Source organism: Poecile atricapillus, chromosome 2, assembly GCF_030490865.1.
Source record: "Poecile atricapillus isolate bPoeAtr1 chromosome 2, bPoeAtr1.hap1, whole genome shotgun sequence".
In the NCBI taxonomy this organism is placed as follows: Eukaryota; Metazoa; Chordata; class Aves; order Passeriformes; family Paridae; genus Poecile; species Poecile atricapillus.
In genome coordinates, this window is record NC_081250.1 from 87,675,087 (window position 1) to 87,696,166 (window position 21,080).

General features: G+C 36.7%; 1 protein-coding gene across 2 annotated transcripts in view; it reads right to left on the reverse strand.

Annotated features, from left to right (window-relative positions):
* The window catches only part of GALNT1 (polypeptide N-acetylgalactosaminyltransferase 1), an 86,593-nt gene that overhangs the window by 25,340 nt on the left and 40,173 nt on the right, over positions 1-21,080 (reverse strand). For both annotated transcript variants that reach the window (XM_058830912.1, XM_058830911.1), the window contains exons 3-4: positions 19,036-19,264; positions 11,399-11,573 (exon numbers count right to left, since the gene is read on the reverse strand). In XM_058830912.1, coding sequence (XP_058686895.1) covers positions 11,399-11,573; positions 19,036-19,174 — 314 coding nt within the window. In that variant the 5' untranslated portion in view covers positions 19,175-19,264. The remainder of the gene's footprint in view (positions 1-11,398; positions 11,574-19,035; positions 19,265-21,080) is intronic.

The following is a 21,080-nucleotide window of genomic DNA, read 5'->3' on the forward strand; positions in this document are numbered from 1 at the left end:
ATATCATGTTGGGATAGCCACAGAATCTACTGTTGTAGTATGAAATCTCTCATCTTCAGCCTTGCCTTTTATCATGGTTTTACAGAAGATTTTATTTTACTGAGCTCAAATCAATGAACTGGTATAAACATCAGCCAAGTGATCAGGGACTACAATATTTATACAGCATTACACTGTCTGAAGTATGACTATATCAAAACATTTGAGATCTATCATTAAGGGAGAACTTTTTAGCACTAACAGGAAGGCTTATAGGAATTTTCTGGGGACTCCCCTCCCCACTGCAAGGCATTCCTCCTGCTCTGCCCTGCAGAAGGTGAATCTCCACCTTGCCATAATGAAGCATATCTATTCTCACCCCCAGAGATCAGCCCTTCCTGGGGTAACAGTTTAGGAGTGACCCTACACTGGCACCCGGTTGCTGGCTGGGTTTAACCCACAACACTTGCTTATCAATGTATAAAAAAGGCTGCCAGGCGTAACATAGGGGTGGTCTCATAAAAAAACTGGCTTGGTATTTTTGAATGCCAAGTATTGGATATAATTCAGTATGGAATTATTCTGGAAAGATTCATTGATGCAGGCAAGACAAATGAAAGGTTGGAAATATGAGACCTGGTTTTTAATATTCCTTTTACCTGCCCTTTTATATATACACCTTTTAGCTATATGTGTGCAAATTGCAATGAATGCATACAAATAAAACATCCTGGTTTTAATTTTGAAAACACCGGTACCTCCTTCCACCCCTCAGGAATATATTGCTGCTGAACATAAGACAAATAAAATAGAACACTTGATGCCCATGATTAGACATTAGCCTTCCGAGCAAACCTCATGTTTTATTCTATTAACAAACATTTAAATTAAGAATTCTTTTTGTCTTTCATTTGAAAACAAATTACCCCAGAAAGGAGTACTATAGAATTTAAAATAAAGCATTAGCTTCAACCAAATTATGCAACATTAGAAGCAGAATAAAACCATGAGGGGTATGACACACAGGCTATGAATTAAGGACAATTTGAATTTTAATGAGCTACTAATACGTTATGTTCCTTTTGTTGGATCGTGCCTCAAACAGTTTTAAAATTGAGTGCATAACATTAGGAAGGCATACCATCTCCAGTAATTTAATGAAGACTCCAAACAGCAGCTGAGAACGTCTACTCCTCATGGAATGCATCATCCTTTCCTTAATCTACAACATTCACTATGCAAACTCTCAGCTAATGTGACTCCATATATTACTTATATTGTGGAAACTCCCCAAAAACATCATATATTTTAAATAGAAACAGAGATTCCTGTCCGATTACCTAAGCTTTTACTTTCCTGATGAAACTGAGTATCTCAACCCATAAGTTTTTTCACTTCTACCCTTCTGATTCTCTCCCCCAGCCCACTGTGGGGGCAGTGAGAAAGTGGCTGCATGGGGCTTAGTTGCCAGCTGGGGTCAAAGCACAACAGAAATAAAGTGGAAAATTACATAGGAAATAGAATTAAAATTATGAAAGATTTTTAATGCCGCATTAAAATCAGATGTGAGAAAAAATAATTAAGTTTAGCACCTATGCTTTTTTAAGCAGTTTTACAAACACAGGGCTATAAAGACATGACTCTGCTCTGACCTTTTTAAGATGCTCACACTTACCCTTCACAGAATTTAATCTTTTTGCAATCTTGCATCATATATTCATAATATCGAGTACTGCATTCTGGTCTAGGGCCTTCAAAATAAAAAGGACATGTACTTGCTGGAGCAAGTCCAGAGGAAAGCCACAAAGATGATCAGAGGGCACCTCTCCTTTGTAGACAGGCTGAGAGAGCTGGAGTTGTTCAGCCTGGAGAAGAGAAAGCTCTGGAAAGACTTTTCAGCACCTTCCAGGACCTAAATGGGGTATAAATGAACTGGAGAGGGACTTTTTACAAGGGTCTGAAATGACATGACAAGGGAGAATGGCTTTAAACTGAAATTTGGTCAGTTTAGATTAGATAATAGGAATAAATACTGTAAGGATGAGGAGACACTGTTGCCCAGTTTGTGGACCCTGGAAGTGTTCACAGCCAGGCTGGATGGGACTTTCAGCAACCTGGTCTAGGAGAAAGTGTCCCTGTCCACAGCAGTGAATTAGATGATCTTTAAGGTTCCTTCAAAACCATTCCATGCTTCTATGAGAATAGTTTGGCCCAGTTTGTTACAACTACACAGTTAGTTCACATCTCCCCAAGAACACAGAGCAGTGTAAAAAGTTAGAATACTTTATAACTTGAAATCAGGTTTACTAGACTAAAAGCAAAGAAAGGTGGACAGATCCTAGCATTTATCTATAACAATGCTAAAGAAGAACAATGACAGCAAAATAAATAGATGTTGTTATACCTTACACCATGTAGCCAGAATTAAAAATTTTAAATCCATTACAAAAGCCTTTTAAATGAAAGGCTAAAAGGTACTATGAGTTTCATTTTGCTTGTCCATTATTGTGACTCTTTGTGAAGGTATAAGTTGAATATTTCATATAAGTTCTTCAGATTTTACACAGGGAGAGGTTCAGAAAAAAAAAAAATCTGAGGGAATTTTATTCAATGGACTAAGCATAACCACTTGAAAACTACCTGATGGTACTTCAAATGCATCTGAAGAGCCTGTGAATAAACTGCTTTCCTACATTCTCTTTCAGCCCAAAGTACAAATAGTCCACAGGAGACATTACAAAAATAACCAGAAGAGACAACAAGTAAGGCAACTATGTCCAAATAAAATTAAGCCATTAAATCTCAGAGCTTAATTGTTGCTTCAGCACAAACTTGCAGGCAAAGAAGACAAGTCTTCATTTTGCACTTTCTATAGCATAACCACACACACTCAATCCTTCTCCACATCTGGCAGAACTGGAAGCCTCTCTTCTCTCACACCAGTGAGGAAATAAGGGAACAAATATACTTTGCTATTGCAAGGGCAGAAGAAATCTACCAGATGATCCTACAAGATGCCTTAATTGAATTAATCAAAGGTGAAATTCTTCTGATACCTATCTGATCTCCTCAGTGTCCAACTCAGAGATAAAAAAAGCTACCCACTCAAGCCACAGCCAGGCACGCAGAGACTCAAGAAACCCAGGACATCACCTGTGCTGTCCTCATGCTGCCTCTCTCAGTTTACTGTTGGATCTTTGACAAACATTCTAAATATTACATCAGAAAAACACTGCAACTGTGCAGCCATCTTATAACAGAATAGCACTTGGCATTTTATCAATATTATAAAATTGCATTCATGGATCAATTTATTTAGAAATTATTCCTGAAACTCAAGATTGAGTGCTACATGTGTAATGTTGGCAAATCTTGAAAGACATATATTTACAATGTTAGTAGTGATCTCCGCACATCCCTCAAAGACATTCAAAATCATTTCTGAAAGTGAAAAACAAGGATTTACTGTTTGGATAGCTCTTAAATACATTTTCATAGGCTAAAAAAATCACACTCCAAACAAAGCTACAAGCAAGGAAGAGGTCTTTTAGGAAATCAGTTATATACTACCATAATGCTTATGCAGTGAGACACAATGAGGAAAATCTCATTCACTGAGGCAAAGCATGAAATACATTTTAGGTCATTTTATAGAAAGACAAGGCCATAATTATAGTCTGCATTAGAAATAAATGCTAAATTCCTAAAGTACTGCAGTGCAGATTTCTACCCCTTCTGATGCTACCAACATGTTATTCTCCACAGAGAAGAAATGAGAGAACAAGATACACACTGGAACTTTTTTTTTAATATGGATTGTTCAAAAAAAGGCCACTGATACTTACCTAATCATGAAAATTAAGTCAGACACTACCTGAGCCATGATTTGCTCTACTTTTTTCCAGTTTTATTCCCATATTCCACCAGCCTTTCAACGGAACAAGTCATGAGCAATAATTCACAATGGCTCAAAAACATTAACAGCAGTAAAACATGTATGCAATCCTTGTTTTCTAGCCCAGTGCACACAGCCCAGAGCACTCTGATAAAGGGCAGAGATGGAACACAAGTAAAAGTGTCTCCTGTGCACTGAGCAGCTCAGTTGGGAAATCCCAGTGGAGCTCAGATTGGTGCTCGTACGTGCAGCACGATAACACAGTGCCAATGTATTTTTGAAAGCTAAACTAGCAACAGATTGGGGCAGGAAGGGAAGCACATTTAGTCATCTTACAAATTTAGTACAATCTTATCTTGCATACTACAAACAACAGTTATAAATAAAAACTGCAGTTATAAATAAACTTCATCTCAGGACTTAAATTTGACAATGACACATAGGAATAATTCAAGTCTTGCTGAAAATCAGGTTAGAGCTGAAGTATTGAGGAAATACTACACAGCACAGCCTCTGTAATAAATTTGTTTAATATTACTGATGCAGTACATACAACACACATTTCAGTATTAAAATATATTGAGAGTCTCTGGAAAGTAAGCATCAGTATCCTTTGACTTGGAAACATACATTTATTTTCCTTTGAGGTTACAAAAGTTAATTCCAGATCAATAGAAAACAAAATCAGAAAATCTGAACTCCTCTCATGAAACTTCAGGTTTAATTACTGATATCTGATGAATATCACTGCAGTGCTATAAAATGTCAGTATTCCATTGCTTACTGTTCATATGCCTTAAGTTATAGCCTGCAATAAAGTTAATGTAACAGAGCTGAGGCACAGCTATGCCCAACAAAAAAACAACTCTCTACTTAAATCACAGGTGAAAACTAGTTTTGAAAAAAGTCTTTGAGAGTCACCCCAAAGCTGCTGAGACTGACCTACATTTCCATCAAGGGAGAACGCCCTGTAGCAGGGTGTCAGAGAAAATGTCAAAACACTACACCAAGAACCACCAGGACTCAAGTCATGTCATTTTGTTTTGGTAAACACTGACAGTCTTTCCTGGATCACAGAATATGCCAAGTTGGAAGGGGTGCGCAAAGATCACCGAGTATAAGCAGCAGCCTCATAATATCATTTAAGAGGGGGTGCTAAACAATCTGCTTTTTGCATAAATTTTAAGAACACCTCAAGCTTATAAATTGCAGATAATCAAGCTGGATAAAGAACTAATTTTCATATAGAAGCAACACGGCTAAAAGGACTAAAAGCAAGTCTTCTGAGAGATATGGGATCGCTAGCTGTCATAACACACCAAACCACATTTCACTACTCAGACTTTGCATACAACCACAGCTTTAACATGCAACTGAACAAAGAGAAAGCACTGCAGATAAGGTTGCAACAAAACTTCACACTCCCCTGAATCTGTTTCTTCCAATCAAATCAGAACAATTTATTTTAGGAAGAGGCCTCCTTTTCTATAATTCATATCATAACTTCAATTAATCCTTCTGAACAGGTGCCCTGAATGCAGGCAAATCCCTTTTCCTTATTTAAACATTTAAACGTAGCCTGCTTAATACCTGCCTTCAATAGTATTACATAATTTACCTGACATCAAGAGTATGAAATTTTCCTTTCTTCTGACCTCAAAGATTTGGATATAAGAAAGGTCGCATTATCTCATGAGTCAAGTAGAAATCTTCTTAAACCCTGAAAACAAAATCCAAAATGGTTCTTAAAACCATTGTGGTTACAGAATTAGAGCAGAACTTCACAAAAATAATAGTAGCTGCAACTGTTTTCCTTATCCTGAAAGCGATCACAGAAAAGCATCTCTTGACAGAAGTAAAACCAATTCTGTCCTCAGAGACTGAAATTGAACTTTAAGATCTCTAGACCAATTATTTTCCATACCTGACCTAACAATCTGAATAAATTTCAGGATATGGCAGCTCATCCAAAATGGATGAGCATGAATAAGAAGATTGCAACTAAGAATGAGACTGCCAAGTGCTTGAGCACATATACATCTGTGTGTGTGTGTATATATATATATATATAATCTCTCTGCATGTGTGTGTATAGTGCAACCCCCTTCCACCACCCAAAAAACCCCAATTTACACAAAGTAAGCTGATTTTTAATGTTCCCCCCCTTTAAGCTTTCTCTAGGGAAAAGGTTTATAGACAACTTCTTTCAGCTAACTCACTAAATCAATGTGAACAAGGAGAATTCCAAACATTGATTCTACAAGGAGCCAGTAACAAGCTCTAGGCACCACAAAAGCCAGATGAAAAAACATTCCTGCTTGAAAGAACGCTAAAGTCTTTAATACCTCACATGCTTTCAGACTTCCATGACATTGCTGAAAGTTACATTGCTGGTGATGAGGTCAGCAGATTTTCTTTACAGATGCCAGGTTAATTAACAGCCTGGGTTTCTAGATTGAGTCAAAAGCTCCTGAGTCTTCCACCACTTATGCTGACAACTTTGCTCTTTTTTAATTGTCTTTACATTACTATGACCTAAGCTAAATGAATAACCAAAGTTCACAAAGTATATCACAATTTTTGAAGCTATTAAATCCCCATGGCCTTATGGGGATTTTAATGCTCAGGTTCTGTAAGAAAGCTTTTCTCCCCACATTCCACATGATTCAGTGCAACTGTGAGATACTGCTAAAAGCAATAAACCCATTTTTGCCATTACAGCTTTGTCCTAACCCCTTCTTTCCACCAGATCTGGTAGTCATATGGCTGCTGTGCGTGTTGCTTCAGTTTGCTGAATCAACAAACCATACTTCTTTCCACCTTTTGGTGTCCATCCAGCCAGTGAACATCCAGGCCACACAGTCATCAGATTATTATCAACAGAAGTGATGAAAAAACTTCTTTCATCTGCAGTCCACATTTATACCAAATTATATGTAGTATAAAACTTAGCTATTCTCCTGAATTAAAATAACTAAGTAGAGACCACACTTTCACAAGCTTCAAATAGAAGCAACTACCCTGAGTACTGTCTTTTTAAAAACCCATGAAATATCACACTTGAGTTCAGAGCACACTTTTGCATGTGTGCCTCCGTTTGTTTTACTATGAATAGTTCTACTCAAGCTATTTTCCTTACATTGAGATTGTGTTAATTCTATGGATGTGTTATATTTTGATTCAACTATAGTATACTAAAGTATAAAGCAAATAAATTTGCTTTAAGAAGCTAAAAATCTGAATTCCAGTGTATTCTCACATGCATATGTCATACTTAAAATCAACATTACATTTTTAAAGCACAGATATGAAAACCAGATTGTGGTAACTGAAAAAAATTATATTGTATCATCTAATTAATGGTGCCTAAATTTAAATTCTGTTCTTTCTAAGCAAAGATCAGACAGAATCAGTCAGAATTATTATTTACTAGATTTACTTAGAAAGAATACCAGCATAATTGCCATAAACTCCAAAACATACATGTAACTTAGAAGAATGGCTTTTAACCTGGTCTACTTCCTCTCAGTTGTGGAAGAAAGCTTGGCAGCAGGAACTGAGCAGGGTAGTTCCATCCAGAAAAAAACATTTCAATAATAACAATCTGACAACATTAATGCTCCAGTTAAACATGAAGATCTCAGAGATATGCACCTTTCTTTATTCCATGAAGTGGCTGAAGTTGTAATTTGTATGGATTTAAACACAGTTGATTCAAAATTTGTAGGGTCATCTGGCTAAAAACTCTGATTAGACTTTAATATGATTTATAGCACTCAGAATGCCAGCACACCTACCTTCCTGAGTGCAGACAGTTTGAGAAAATGATAGTTAAAAGATCCCAGACTCTATGCAAAACTGAGGTATAATAAGATGCCTGATACCCTTAATTTTGGCAAAATTAAATCAACTGGAAAAAAAGAAAAAGAAGATCTTCCATGCCAAATTGTATAGAACCTGTTAGCCTTGGAGAAATGGTTGCTGAGGACAAGTTGCAAGGAGTGTGGATACTCCTGCTTGCTGCAGTTCTGCTTGGGGAAGTTCATCACCTTTCCAAGAAATATCAGCCTGCAAAATATGACACCCTACTAGCAGTGTATCACAAGCTCCAGTGGGCACCAGAGCCTACATGAACACAAAATCATTCTGTCACAGCCATGCCTTCATTGTTTGAAGACTTGATTGCTTGTGACTGAAAAAAAAAGTGTTTTAAGCAGCTCTTTTCAAGTGAAAAAAATCTCAGAATTTGGTTTAAATTCTCACAACAAGGAACAAATATCTGCTTAAAAGTTTTATATATTCCACAAATTGTTAACTAATGAGTTCAGCCTGGAAAGCTCAACCTCAGAACACAATACTCATTCTTCATTTTGCAAAGCAGTTTCTGAAGTCACCTCCAACAGCACTGAGAGCCAAACCAAGTCATACAACATGTGCAAATTTCACGCTTTCAACCCCTCCACTTTTCAGCCTGAACACCAATCTAAGGCACACAGGCACAGCTGAACATGTACTTTACTCACTGGCACCTATTTTATTCATTGCCTCCCTCATCCTCAGCAAAATCAAGTCAAGACTCTAGTGTTCCTGATCATCCATCTTCTACTCTTTGCTGTCATGTCAAGCCCACAGCTGCATATTTTCCAGGCAACTGTGAATCAACTCCCACTTCGATGATTGATTCACAGGCTAGAATAAGACATGCTTGCAAGAATAATTATATTAACAGCTTAAAACCAATCTGGTATGCACAGCTGCTTCTTCCCATGCAACAGTTTTCCTCCAGAGGTTGTAGCTTTGTCCTTTACATTAGTTTGTTACACTAACATGTCCCAGTCCAGATTCAGGGAAGTATCCAGGTTAAAAAAATTTCTTCTGGTTTCGTTTTTATTGTTTAGCAAATCCCACTGAGTTGGGATAAAGAGAAGTAGAGCAATGTTCCCAGTTAGAGACACAAAGTGACCAACAATCAGGCACATGGCCATGATTTTATAGGTGTCTGTGTGCATCAGTAATTTTGTGCCAAATAACAAAAATAGATATGAACCTGTAAATACAACTGGGAAACACTTGGCAGAACAGAGATGCCAGCTTCTGTAGATGTCTTGTACTAAGGAGTTCCCTTAGCTGGAGAAGTGCCTAGAAGTTATTAAAGAAGCTCACATTTTTGTTCTAGTAAGGGAGCAAAATTTCTTGGCCAAAACAGAAAAAGGATGCCCAGAGTGGATCATCTGCAGAGATTAACCTGTGAGCACTGCAGGACCAACACACCTGTCTTTGCACAGGTGATAGGGACTTGGCAGAACTAGAAATTAATTGAAGGATAAAGCAGTCTACTTCAAAAACTTCTCTCCAGCTGACACATCATGCCATTCCCATTAAATACATGTGGCAAAGTGGTCCTGGCACTCTTAATTCCACCAGCTTTCCGATGATTAACCGCTAGGCAAAACCTCTGCAGGCATCTGCACTTCAGAAAAACTGACATGCTGGAGAATTAGAGGACTTGAAATAATCACTTCTTCTGGCCATGCCACATTAAAGGAAGCAACCCACAAAACTTGTGAAGAAAATAATTACATGGTTGAACAGCTAAGCGTGCCTTTGAACATATCCTGCTTTTTCAAAACCTTGATTGAAAGTGCTACTGGCAGCTGTGCTGTAGGCATATAAATATGGTAAGGAATTAAAAATTACCCATTCTCATTCTCCACAAACTATTTCTGTATTACCAGGGACATAGATAGAACAAGTTACAACAGAAGTAATTCCACTAACACAGCATGGAGTGTTTCTGACTTTGGAGTATTTTGACTAATCAGATAAATAGTTTCATCAGACATACACACTACACCAGAGTATATTTATAGTCTTCACAATTCTGAAATGGTTACAGTGCTCTGGAAGAGTAATACTGATCTGCACATACAGATTAAGATACCCTTGCATTGTTAACACAGTATTGTTTTCAAATTTGCCAGAGAAATGTTAGCATACTCCATGACTTCTTAGTTACCATGCCCTTATAAAGTACACAAACTGAAGAGATTTTTGGAAAGCATTTTCCTCTCCAAAAACCATTAAAAACACATACACACGTAAATGTTAAAATTTTGCCAGGAATTTACAAGAACAGAAAAATCCAACTCTGAGGCTATACCTAAAATTTTATACCAAGTATAGTGGAAGTATCATATCATGAAAAAATGGAAAAAAAAAGCAAATGCAACATTGCAAAACTTATAGCACACGTCTTACTGTGAAACACAATAACTGCAGAGCATAGGCAAATGTGAAAGACAAAAATTTCTATTTAGCTAAACTGGATTTTGAAATTGCAATTTCAATTGCCTGCAAACTTGAGTCGTGACTAGGTAATAATTTTTTAATAGCTTATAACAATTTCTTTTTCCATTTTTGTCTAATTCAAAGTCTAGACCTCACAAAGGTTATGATTAAGTCAACCTTTTAGATCCTCAAATGTATGTTTTTATACCTGAAAATCGATTAAAAGCCTAGATTATATCAATCCTGTGAAATAATATTTTGAAAAATATGCCTCCATTATTAAGAACACCAGCAATGCATCAAGAACACCAGCACTACCAGGAACTTACAGAATCACTTTCATCAAAACAGATGAAGGCACCTAAAAACCAGTTCTTTATCACTCATTAAAAATGAAAAGCAGCAAGAGCTTCATCTCACTCTGCTAATATTATCTTCTGAGATAGGAGATGAAAACAAATTCATCCAGGAGCTAGGCGTTGCGTACACAGCAGCAAAGCAGAGCTTTTAAAGAAATGGGGTTTCCATAGCATATGATCCTTGCAAGAGAATGTAGATAATTAGGAAGATTTTATTTCATAAGATTTATTTAACCTGAATGTCCCTTTCATAAGGAGGGGTTGGGGTGGGGGAAGTCATTAGCTATCATGTCAGAGTAGACCCAGGAGAGTAAAGCAATCTTATTTTTTGTTATATCAAGGCTACAATTTTCTTTTTAATTACTTATGACTCAAATAGCTCTGAAAAGATCAATATTCTAAAGGCAAGATCAAAAACAAACCAGATGGATATTAGAAAACATTATAATGCAATCTAAATGAGGCTTTGCACATTTCATTAGGTAAGAAAATTTTTGAAGTATTTCTCTCATCACCCAATCTCTTATTTTATGTAATGCAGAATTTTAGTCTGCCTCAGTATAAGCATTACATGAATTTTTCAAACAAGTGATTTTTTTCCTGAAATGCCAACACTTAAGTAAACTTTCCTTCAACCACATTAATTTCTATTCCCTGAACAGGCATCATACTTGTAATCAGATTCAAAGTTAAATTACACTGAAGAAAACTGATTTATGTTGGTCCATCTTATTTTAAAAATAAGTATATTATATACAGGAAATTCTCCAAATGTTTGCTTGAACAGTAATACCTTAGAGACCTGTTGTTTTGGATTAGTCTTTGCACACTCTTCATTTAAAGAGAGTACATTTTTAATACAACATAAAGTACTTACCCTTCTAACCTGACATCAGGTAAAGATCTGTTGAGTGCAATCATTTCACTTGCCATTAAATTAAATTGATTTATTTTAAACATTTCTTTCATTTTCTCTTGCTCCTCTTTTGGAATGACAACGGGCTTCCCCATCTCTCCAGGTCCTTCATGTGGTTTTTGTATGGGTTCTGGAACTTAGAAAAAATAAAATGTTACTAACTCCTTTTAAGCTTGTTTTTGTTTGTTTATACATTAAATTACACTCTAGGAGTGCTCACATTTAGAACAGTCCTAAACCCACCAGGTTTTGAAAGTGAACACCAATCTTCACATTTGGGAGTTTAACAGAAAGAGTTAGATTCTTTTCTTACACACCACAATTCATGCAAGGAACTAATAAGGATTTATTTCTATCCACTATTTCATCATAATTGACTTTATAAAACTTCACCTTTTCCAGGAAAGCCTACATGTGCAAGAAAAATTTGGGATATAGATGAGGGGAGATCTCATCACAGTCTGCAAATTCCTCATGAGGGGAAGAAGAGGGGCAGACACTGCTTCGTCTCTCTGGTGACAGTGGCAGAACCTGAGGGAATGGCCTGAAGTTGTGTCAGGGGAGGGTTGGGTTGGATACTAGAAAAAGGTTCTTCATCCAGAGGGTGTTTGAGCACTGGAACAGGCTCCCCAGGGAAATGATCACAGCACCAGCCTGACAGAGTTCAAGAAGACTTTGGACAACACTGTCAAGCACATGGTGTGACTCTTGGGGTGTCCTGTGCAGGGCCAGGAGATGGACTCAATTATCCAGATAAGGCCCTTCCAACTCAGCTTATTCTGTGACTCTCTGATAAATGTTGTTTAATCGAACAGTAAAGGCTTGATGAAAGTAAAAGTGTAGCTTTACATTTATTTCCACATATGGATTTTGACATAATGAAATTGGCAGCAACAGTTTAGGAACAATTTCTCTTGTTTGTACTAAAGTTATTTTTATGTAACAAAATTACATTTTCAAGCTTGAATTCAAAATTACATTTTGAAGTTACATTAGTACACAAGACAGTAACACTACACATCTTAAACCCAATGAAATCTTAAATACCAAATATATAATCAAATTGAAGAGGAAGAATGGGAGAAAAAGAATTCACTCTTGAATTATTTAGGATTTTAAACCAAATATGTAAAAAAAAAAAAAAAAATCAGAACAGTGTTTGAAGAGAAGTTACACTTCTCTTTACAAATAACATTCACTTTTCTCCTGAACAGAAATGCTCAAATACTGAATTTGAGGCACATTACTGCTTTACAAATTCAGCAAAAGTTTTAATTTTAAAAAATAGCAATTAAAGATGTAAACAGAGGGACAGAAAGTATTTTAAAATAAAGACACCAAATACCCAAGAAACAAGCCTAGCTCCAAATTATCTTTAATTTCCATCTAGGATAGCACAGTGAAATCAAACCTTAGGCAGAGAGTAAAAATAAATTATCCACTTAAAAAAATAAAAAGGAAATTTTTAAATTTTTAAAAATTTAATTTTTTAAAAAAAAAGTCCTGAGCCTTCCATCCTTGCTGAAACCTTAAGACTTAAACATATATTACTAATAAGTGAGGCTTTTTTCTGTTCTGCATTTAGCATTAACTGGTAACAAGCACAACGTGCTCCTCGAGAAACTTTCATTTTCAAGTACCTGAGCAATTGCACCAGTTGCATTCACACAGGAGCTTTTAGCAGAGGAAATCCGCCCATCACAAGGGTGCTTTCTCTTTACCAAACTGCTCTTGATTGCCAGTTGAGCTATAAAACCCTAGAAGCTGCCAGCCAGCCACCCATCCACTGAAAATCGATGGAGTGAGTGAGTTTGAGCAAACCCTGAACAGATGGGCTGAGGTGCTCGTTTCAGCCATGGGCTAAACTGAGCAAGCAGTTTGCTTTGCCTCTTCAGAAGGTATGGTTGGAACCTGCATCCAAACTTGCTGACTTGCAACTGCATAACCTTTTAAACTAGAATTTGTGCCTTCTGGGAGGTAATTAACTTAGAATTATGGTATACAATAAAGTAATTATTTGGGCTTAATTTTATACATTCAGCTTGGTATTATTATGCGGGCTAGCACAACAATTTTTCTTAAGTGTATAGCAATGAGTACATAGGTTCACTTAGACAGAAAATGACTAAACAATGGGTGTTCCACATACCTAAAACAATTTTTAAAATCCTATCAGAATATAGTTGTATGCAGCATGTTTTTCAGAGTTCTGAAGAATGAATGTCTTATCCTACCCAATTACCTATTTAGAAGGAAAAAAAAAATCCTGTTTCATTTACACTTCCAGTTCTTTATTAACTTTCACTAAACCAGTTAAACTGAATAGTTAAATCAGCCAAAAGCTCACATCTCACATTTGCAGATCTGTTAAGATAAGAGTTTAGCACATCAGTGACTTGGATACTGGTGTACAAATTCCACAAATTCATCAGTTGATTTTTAAAATTTCATTAATAAATACATACTGCTTGATTGCACATTTTACCTCAGTACCCCATTCTTGCACAAAAGTCCAGCAACAACTAACTAGACCCAGGTATTCTGTGCAACTCACTAAATGCAGTCAAGCTGGGGCACAGGCAAGGCAATGACTTTCCAAGAAAAGTTAACCATCTTCTCTAAAGTTTCTGAGAATCATCTTCTCTTGGGGTTTTTTTTTTTTTGGCTTTTTTACTGGTTATCTGTTTTCCTACAGAAGCACGTAGTTTTCACATAAACACAAACCAACGTTCTCCCAAAATGACTAATAAATGCATTGTTGAAAATTCAAACCACGGCTCTCTTTTGTCAATTAAATACTAAAAAAAAATTCCATTCAAGGACTATCTGTAGTGATGGCAGTCTTCTAACAAATAGAAATTTAATTTATAGCTAGTTATTTAGTTTCAGAACTAAATGAATGACTGAATCATCACCTGATTAAATAAGAAATCTAGTAATGCATTTCCAGATATTTCTTATTTGTATCGGTAAACCATTAGTTTCAAAGAAGGCTTGATCTCTTCCAGACCTTCATTAAAAAATCAGAAACTCTTTATGCCTGTGGATTACAAATTTCTTTTTACCAGGCAATATGCCTGACAAAAACCAGATACTTCAAAATCTAAGACAATCTAAAGGCAGGAAAAAGGCATGGAATCTTCTGGTGAGATGTCTTTAGAACACATGTAAACTGACCAATGCAAAGTTCAGCCACCTTTGGAGGCATCACCATAATTACTTGAAAGCTCTTTGGACAGGCAAAAGTTCAGAGCAGTTCTGCCTCTAACACACACCTCAACCTTAATAGAACAAGACTGATTTATGATAAATGGTTCACATTTTCAATAATTAAATTTTGAAATGGCTCACTTTTCTTTTTAGTATTTTTTTCATGGAGATGAGATTATCCAGAACCAAGACACAATTTAGAGATTCCATCTTTAGCAGAGCTCAAAATTCAGAATGCAAGGTCTTGATTGGCAACTGACAAAAATGGCTGATCCTAGTTTAACTTTGTCATTGCTCCAGGAAAAGAGTGCAAATAGCAAGGAGCTGAGATTACATGACTCTTGTAATTCACCAGTCCTAATTCTGAAAGATTCCCCAGTGCCCAGGGCTTCTAATCATTATGCAAGGGGAATGCACCTCAAGGTAGAAAAAGGAAAGGGAAAGAGGATGAATCTGAAAGTTTATTTAGAAACCACTTCAAGTGCCAAAGCTGGAAGTTTTTTTTTCAATCAGACCTTTAAGAAGCCTGTAACTGGGAGTAAAGAATGACTCATTTAATCTTCATTTAAGTCAAGACCTCAGAGATGACATACAGGGTTCTTACAGAAATAAGACAGAGCTACATAAAAATAAAATTTTAAAAAAAAATCTTTATTACTTTATTAGTAAAACCACATTACTACCTAGGCACATTTTGTTTACAAGAATGGTCCCTTATACTGTTAAAGAACAGCTTGAACCTTCTCTGTAAGTCTGAAACTTGTTTACATTTTTTAAGTAAGCTCTATTGCAGTCTGTGAAATCTAAATTGTAATGCTACTCCCATATGAAAGCAATAATGCTCAAGTAACAATCCTATGAATTTGAGATTTGGAAAAAAAATCCTACATAACATGGATGACATGGATGATGCTTACTAAGGCTAAGTGATTTTCTTTCCAATCCATAACAACATTTAAACTTACAGCAACAGCCTTCCATAGATAACAATTAATTACTCTGTGAATTTTACTGTGTAACCTTTGGGAATTACAAAAGGGGAACCACCACCCAGAAGATGTGTCAATAGGAAGAACACGTGTGACATTTTGGGTAACAGGTATGCACTATCCATGTCAGAGTATCTGAGGCAACCTCAGAGCTGAGCACTGGGAGAGAGCTTCCCCCAGTTTTCCCCCAACTCCTCTGGGGTGGTCACAGCAGTGACAAAAAAGAGCAGCAATATCAGTCAGCACAAGCACAGACTCCCTCACAGCTCATGGATTTTTGCTGGAAACAACACTGTTAGGTGTTCTGATCCCAGTTCCCCAGGTTACCTCATGAAGCTATTGCAGATGTCTTCTGCCATGGTGGAGGGGGTGGGCAGAAGCTTAAGTCCACAGCCAAATCACCCTACACAACTACAGTCACTAGATTCCAACTATCCCTCCCTCTGGTATAATCTTAATTACTCAGTCTTGCACTCACCAGACCCTATGCCAGGTCCCCTTTTCCAAAGGCATCTCCATCTCTACTGTCTTCCTACCTGGCTAGTGGCCTGCCCCTTTTCTACCTCACCTTTTGTCCCCTCTACTCCACACTTGTGTCAATTCAACTCCCAGCCCTCAATCTCTGTCATGGCAGACACCAAGGCTTTCATCTCACTCATCTTGCAGTTCCCCATAAGCACGTACACTGAGTTTTCCACAGATGCACATTCCTTTAGTGTTCCTTATTTTGAGCAATTTTAAAAATATTATAGCAGTATAACTAAAATCCAATATTTGACACATAACCTTGAATTCCTTATTTAAGATGGTGGTATCTTATGCCGTCAATACCAAGGAGAAAGATTTTCCCCAAATGCAATTTTGTCTATGGCTCTTGCCTAATTCTACAAAAAGAAAATCCTTCTGTTTTCTGTATTAAAGACCTATGGAGAGCATCCTTCTAACTTCATGGAAGCCCAAACTGTCCAAAGTTGTCCTCAAAATCCTTTGCTCCTGCTGAATAGCTAAAGACTGATTTTTCCAACTAGACAAGTACTACCTAAAATAAACTCTTCAGAAAAACTGACTCCTGTGTTGAGCAAGTTCATTAAATACCATGGAATTCCTCCATGAATTGCAAAGAGAAGCTATATACCAGAGTGACATGGACAAGAGGTTATTAAATTCAGAACACCAGCATAATTTATGCTGAATCAAGAAAACTAATTCAATTATGGAAATTAAAAACAGAGGAAAAACTGAAGTGAAAAAGCAGATTTTGATAAAAGCTTCACAGACAAAATAGCCTCAATGTTATCTGAGAAGACTCCAGGCACTCTGAGCGGGAATAAATCCACTACAGATTCCAAGTCAGTAAACTACTGGAACGAGTAAAAATATCTATGATCAGGCACGCAACTTGGTTAAAAAGAAATGTCACAGGGTCAACCAAGGTTTCTAGCAGACCTATTCGTGCGTGTACCTTACTACAAATCAGCTGTTAAAAAAAAACAAAAAACAAACAAACAAAAAATAAAAACAAAACCAAGGAAATGTACAAACCTATACACAAGGTTTTGTTTGGGTGGTTTTTTATTAGTTTGTTTTCCAGCCAACTATAAGCTATTAAAAATATATCAAGAATTTTAACACACACAGGTTTGGGTAAAGGTCAGAATGAAGACTGTACTCAGCTATGTAAAATTAGTGTTGCATAGGGAAGTCATAATACAAATCTGTCAAAACTGAAGACTTTCCCTCACCTGAAGGTTTCCCCAATGACTTCATGTGTGAAGTCATCTGAAATTTCAACGTTATCAATACATCACTAACTTGATAGATATTGACTTCACCTGCTGTTTGCTGGCATAAGTCATCTGCTTTATGGGAAGCCAAAAAGTGGATCTATTCCTACATAATAACACATCAGTCACTGTCTTACCATATAAGAATTTCCAAACTTCTGAAAGGAAAAAAAAAAAAAGAAAAAAAAAGGCAAAAAAGACTGAGTTCCTGTGCAAGACATACTTTCTACATGAGCCTAATTAATTTTCTTGCCACTTTCCTTTCCACTTACTGAAAAGGAAACACAAAAATCGCAATGCAAGCAATGGAAAATTTAAGTTCTACAAAATTCTGGTGGATTAGAACCCCTTTAAAATGTTCATATGCAGTCATGAAAACAGCAGTCCAGAGGTGCTGAGCACAGAAATTTTACATTCTATACAGTGCTCTCTGTGGAGATTTATTGGCTTGTTTTCATCACAGAGAAGGAAAACAAGTAAACCAAATCTGACATTTCCTATATATCTCCCCAGTGTTATTCTGTAACAGACCAACATTATTCTCAAAATACTTCTGAAAACTTCCCAAGAAGATCAAGGTTCATACCAGATTGTCAACAGGTGAAAAAGTTTTTTTTTTTTGTGATGGAAGGCAATAATCTTGAATGCAATTAACTGATTGGACTTAACAATTAGCATTACTGAATAGGTTTCTAATATCAGCAGTGAAACACAGACACAGCCTTTTCAGTGGGAGAGACACCAAACTACAAAATTAGATGTTTCACAAACAAACTGGAGGCGGCAGCTGCCTGCAGTTCTGAATGCATATGCTGAGACACTGCAGGGATGAGAAATCTCCCTGCACCAATCCTTTCTCCCATGTGATCAACTATGCTGACTTCCTAAAAATAAAGTTGGCAACATCAATAGTAGTGCTGTCTAAAAAACCCAAAACAAAACAACCCCACACCCAGCTCATCTAATTTGCAATAACAAAACTGAAAGCTTATCTGAAAACCTTTAGTATTGAATAATACAGCTCTCACTTAAAAGTTATGTACATATTCACTCATATTTGTCACTTTTACATTCAAGTTCATTCTATTATCATAAACCTTTTCATTACAATATTTACTGTGCTTTATTGCTACAGTCCTTGACCAAGTTTTGGGTTAAGTAGGTTGTGGGGCAGGGGGTGTTTTTCAATTTGGTTGGTTGAAGTCTTTTTTTGCAGAGGCAGGCAGCCAAGTGAGCCTAGTTATTGGTTTGGTTTGTTTTACTAGCAGGTCTAATGGAGTTAATAGTGCTTTTGCTTCCTCACTCATGGGAATTTAAAATACACTTTAGACTGCATTAACATGGCTTACATTTCTGCACTTCTTGTTGGATAGATTTTAGGGTTATTTCACATACATTAGTGCTTAAAATTCTACACCATAAGTGTTTTAAGTCTGCAACACTCATCTCAGGCAACATGGTTATTCCTTAGTCATTCAGAGAAACATGGAACATTCTGTAATACCTAAATGCTGACACAATGCAATATTGTTGAGGGAAAAAAAATCCCAAATCTTTAAAAAGTCTGCAATTTTAAAGGAGCATAATTTAAAGAATAATCATGCAGAAAACTTACCATCTCCAGCTGGCAAGCCTCGTTCTTTTTTCTCATCACATTTATTGCATTCACTGAAGTACAGCAATAGAAACATATCCAGAAGGACCCAAACCAATGAGGTGGCAAGGACCACCTTGCAATATGCAAATTTTTTCATGGCACTTTAAGTCAAATACAAAAATAAAAAAGTATAAATAAAAATATCAACAGGTTTTTTTAATCCAGTTTGAGAGACCACGTTCTATATCTGGAAAAGAAAAAAAAAAAGAAAAAGAAGTCACAAAATTAACCTGAGGACAGATGTTGAAAGCAGAAATTTTAACTCCATTTTAAAGATAATAATTTAGTTACCTTACGATGTATGCAAGAAAATGAATGCCCTATGCATTTCAGTGAGATAAGGGAATGGGGTCAATTATAGAAGCATTATTCCAGCCCTTTATTATGTTACCATTCATCACCTGAAACATTAAAATGAGTGACCAAAACAGAGTCCTCTGCTGAGCTACTGGAAAAGAAGGTAGGCACATCTAATGACATTAGGAGATATTCTCTGGATCCACTGCAAACCAGGACAACAAATGAATGAAAACCAGGAACATCTCGGGAAGTAGGGTATCAGTCTCTACTGTGTGAACCCCATGGCTAATATTTCTCATGCTACATTCCCATGTAGCACACACTGACATTCTGGGTCCATCACTAGGAGTGCCAGGATTTTACACAGGTTCTAATGGCATACTGTACATTCATCACAAAGACAAATGGTTTACTTTCAGCAAACCAAAAATAAACCTCCCTTTTGGTAAAATTAAACTGTAGGCAAGGTTAAAAAAGTACCAATAAGCTGACATGATAATTTACTAGGTATTCAAAGCTTAAGTTAGCAATCCTGACACTTAAACTGCCTTTGTTAACTTAATGTTTGATTATAGAGCAAACCTTTATACATTTTTTAATGTGTATACATCACAATTTTTGAATGCCAACCTTTGAAATTCTCTTTTGCCCTATTCAAATTACAGATTTTATTACAAAGACTGCATATTTCCATGACTGGTAGGACAGAATCAAGAACATCTTTGAGCTTCCTCACACTAAAATATGGAGGGGTTTCATTTATAATTATTTTTTTTAACCACCACTGGTTTTTTCAACTCAAAGTACTCCTGAAATGTTTACCAGTGGGAATGGCTTACCAGTTAAAACCAGAATTGTAGACACTCTTCACACAGAAAATGAAGGGAGTAAAATAAGGAGACTTCAAAGAATTTTTAAAAAAGGATTTTAAAAAATTACACAAAATTTTTTCTTACATTCTTTCAGTGAAAACTAAAGAATTTATTGAAAAGGAGAACTTTAATCACAAGCCTTTGTGGTGGTTTGAACTGAGATAGAGTTAATTTCCTTCACTGCAACCAGTAGAGGCCATGTTTTGGATTTGTGCTGGAAACAGCACTGATAATTCAGGGATGTTTTTGCCACTGCTGATCAGTGCTTACACAGTGCTGAGGCCTTTTCTGCTCTTCACCCCACCCCAGCAGAGAGGAGGGTGAGGGTACACAAGAGGCTGGGAGGGGACACAACAGGGACAGCTAACCTCAACTCACTCAAAAGATACTCCATACCATATGGAATCATATAGAGCTCAGCATATAAAAGATGGGCCAAGAAAAAAGGAGGGGATGTTTTGAGTGATGGGTTTTGTCTTCCCTAGCCATCATTGCATGTGATGGACCCTTGCTTTCCTGGGACTGGCTGAACATCTGCATGCCCATGGGAAATGGTGAATGAACTCCTTGTTTTGTTTTACTTGTTTGTGCAGCTTTTCTTTAATTCAACTCATTTTTCATTTTTATTCCTCCCATTCTCTCCTCCATCCCATTGGGGAGGTGGGGAATGAGTGAGTGGCTGTACCTGGGGCTTGGATGACAGCTGGGGTTAAAGCACATTAGCTATGACTATGCAGAAACCTCATTAAAAGCCTGCATTGTTAAGACTACACTTCCTTTAGTATTTCATTGCTGTAATTTGACCCTGACTCTCCCCCCACCCTTCTTGAG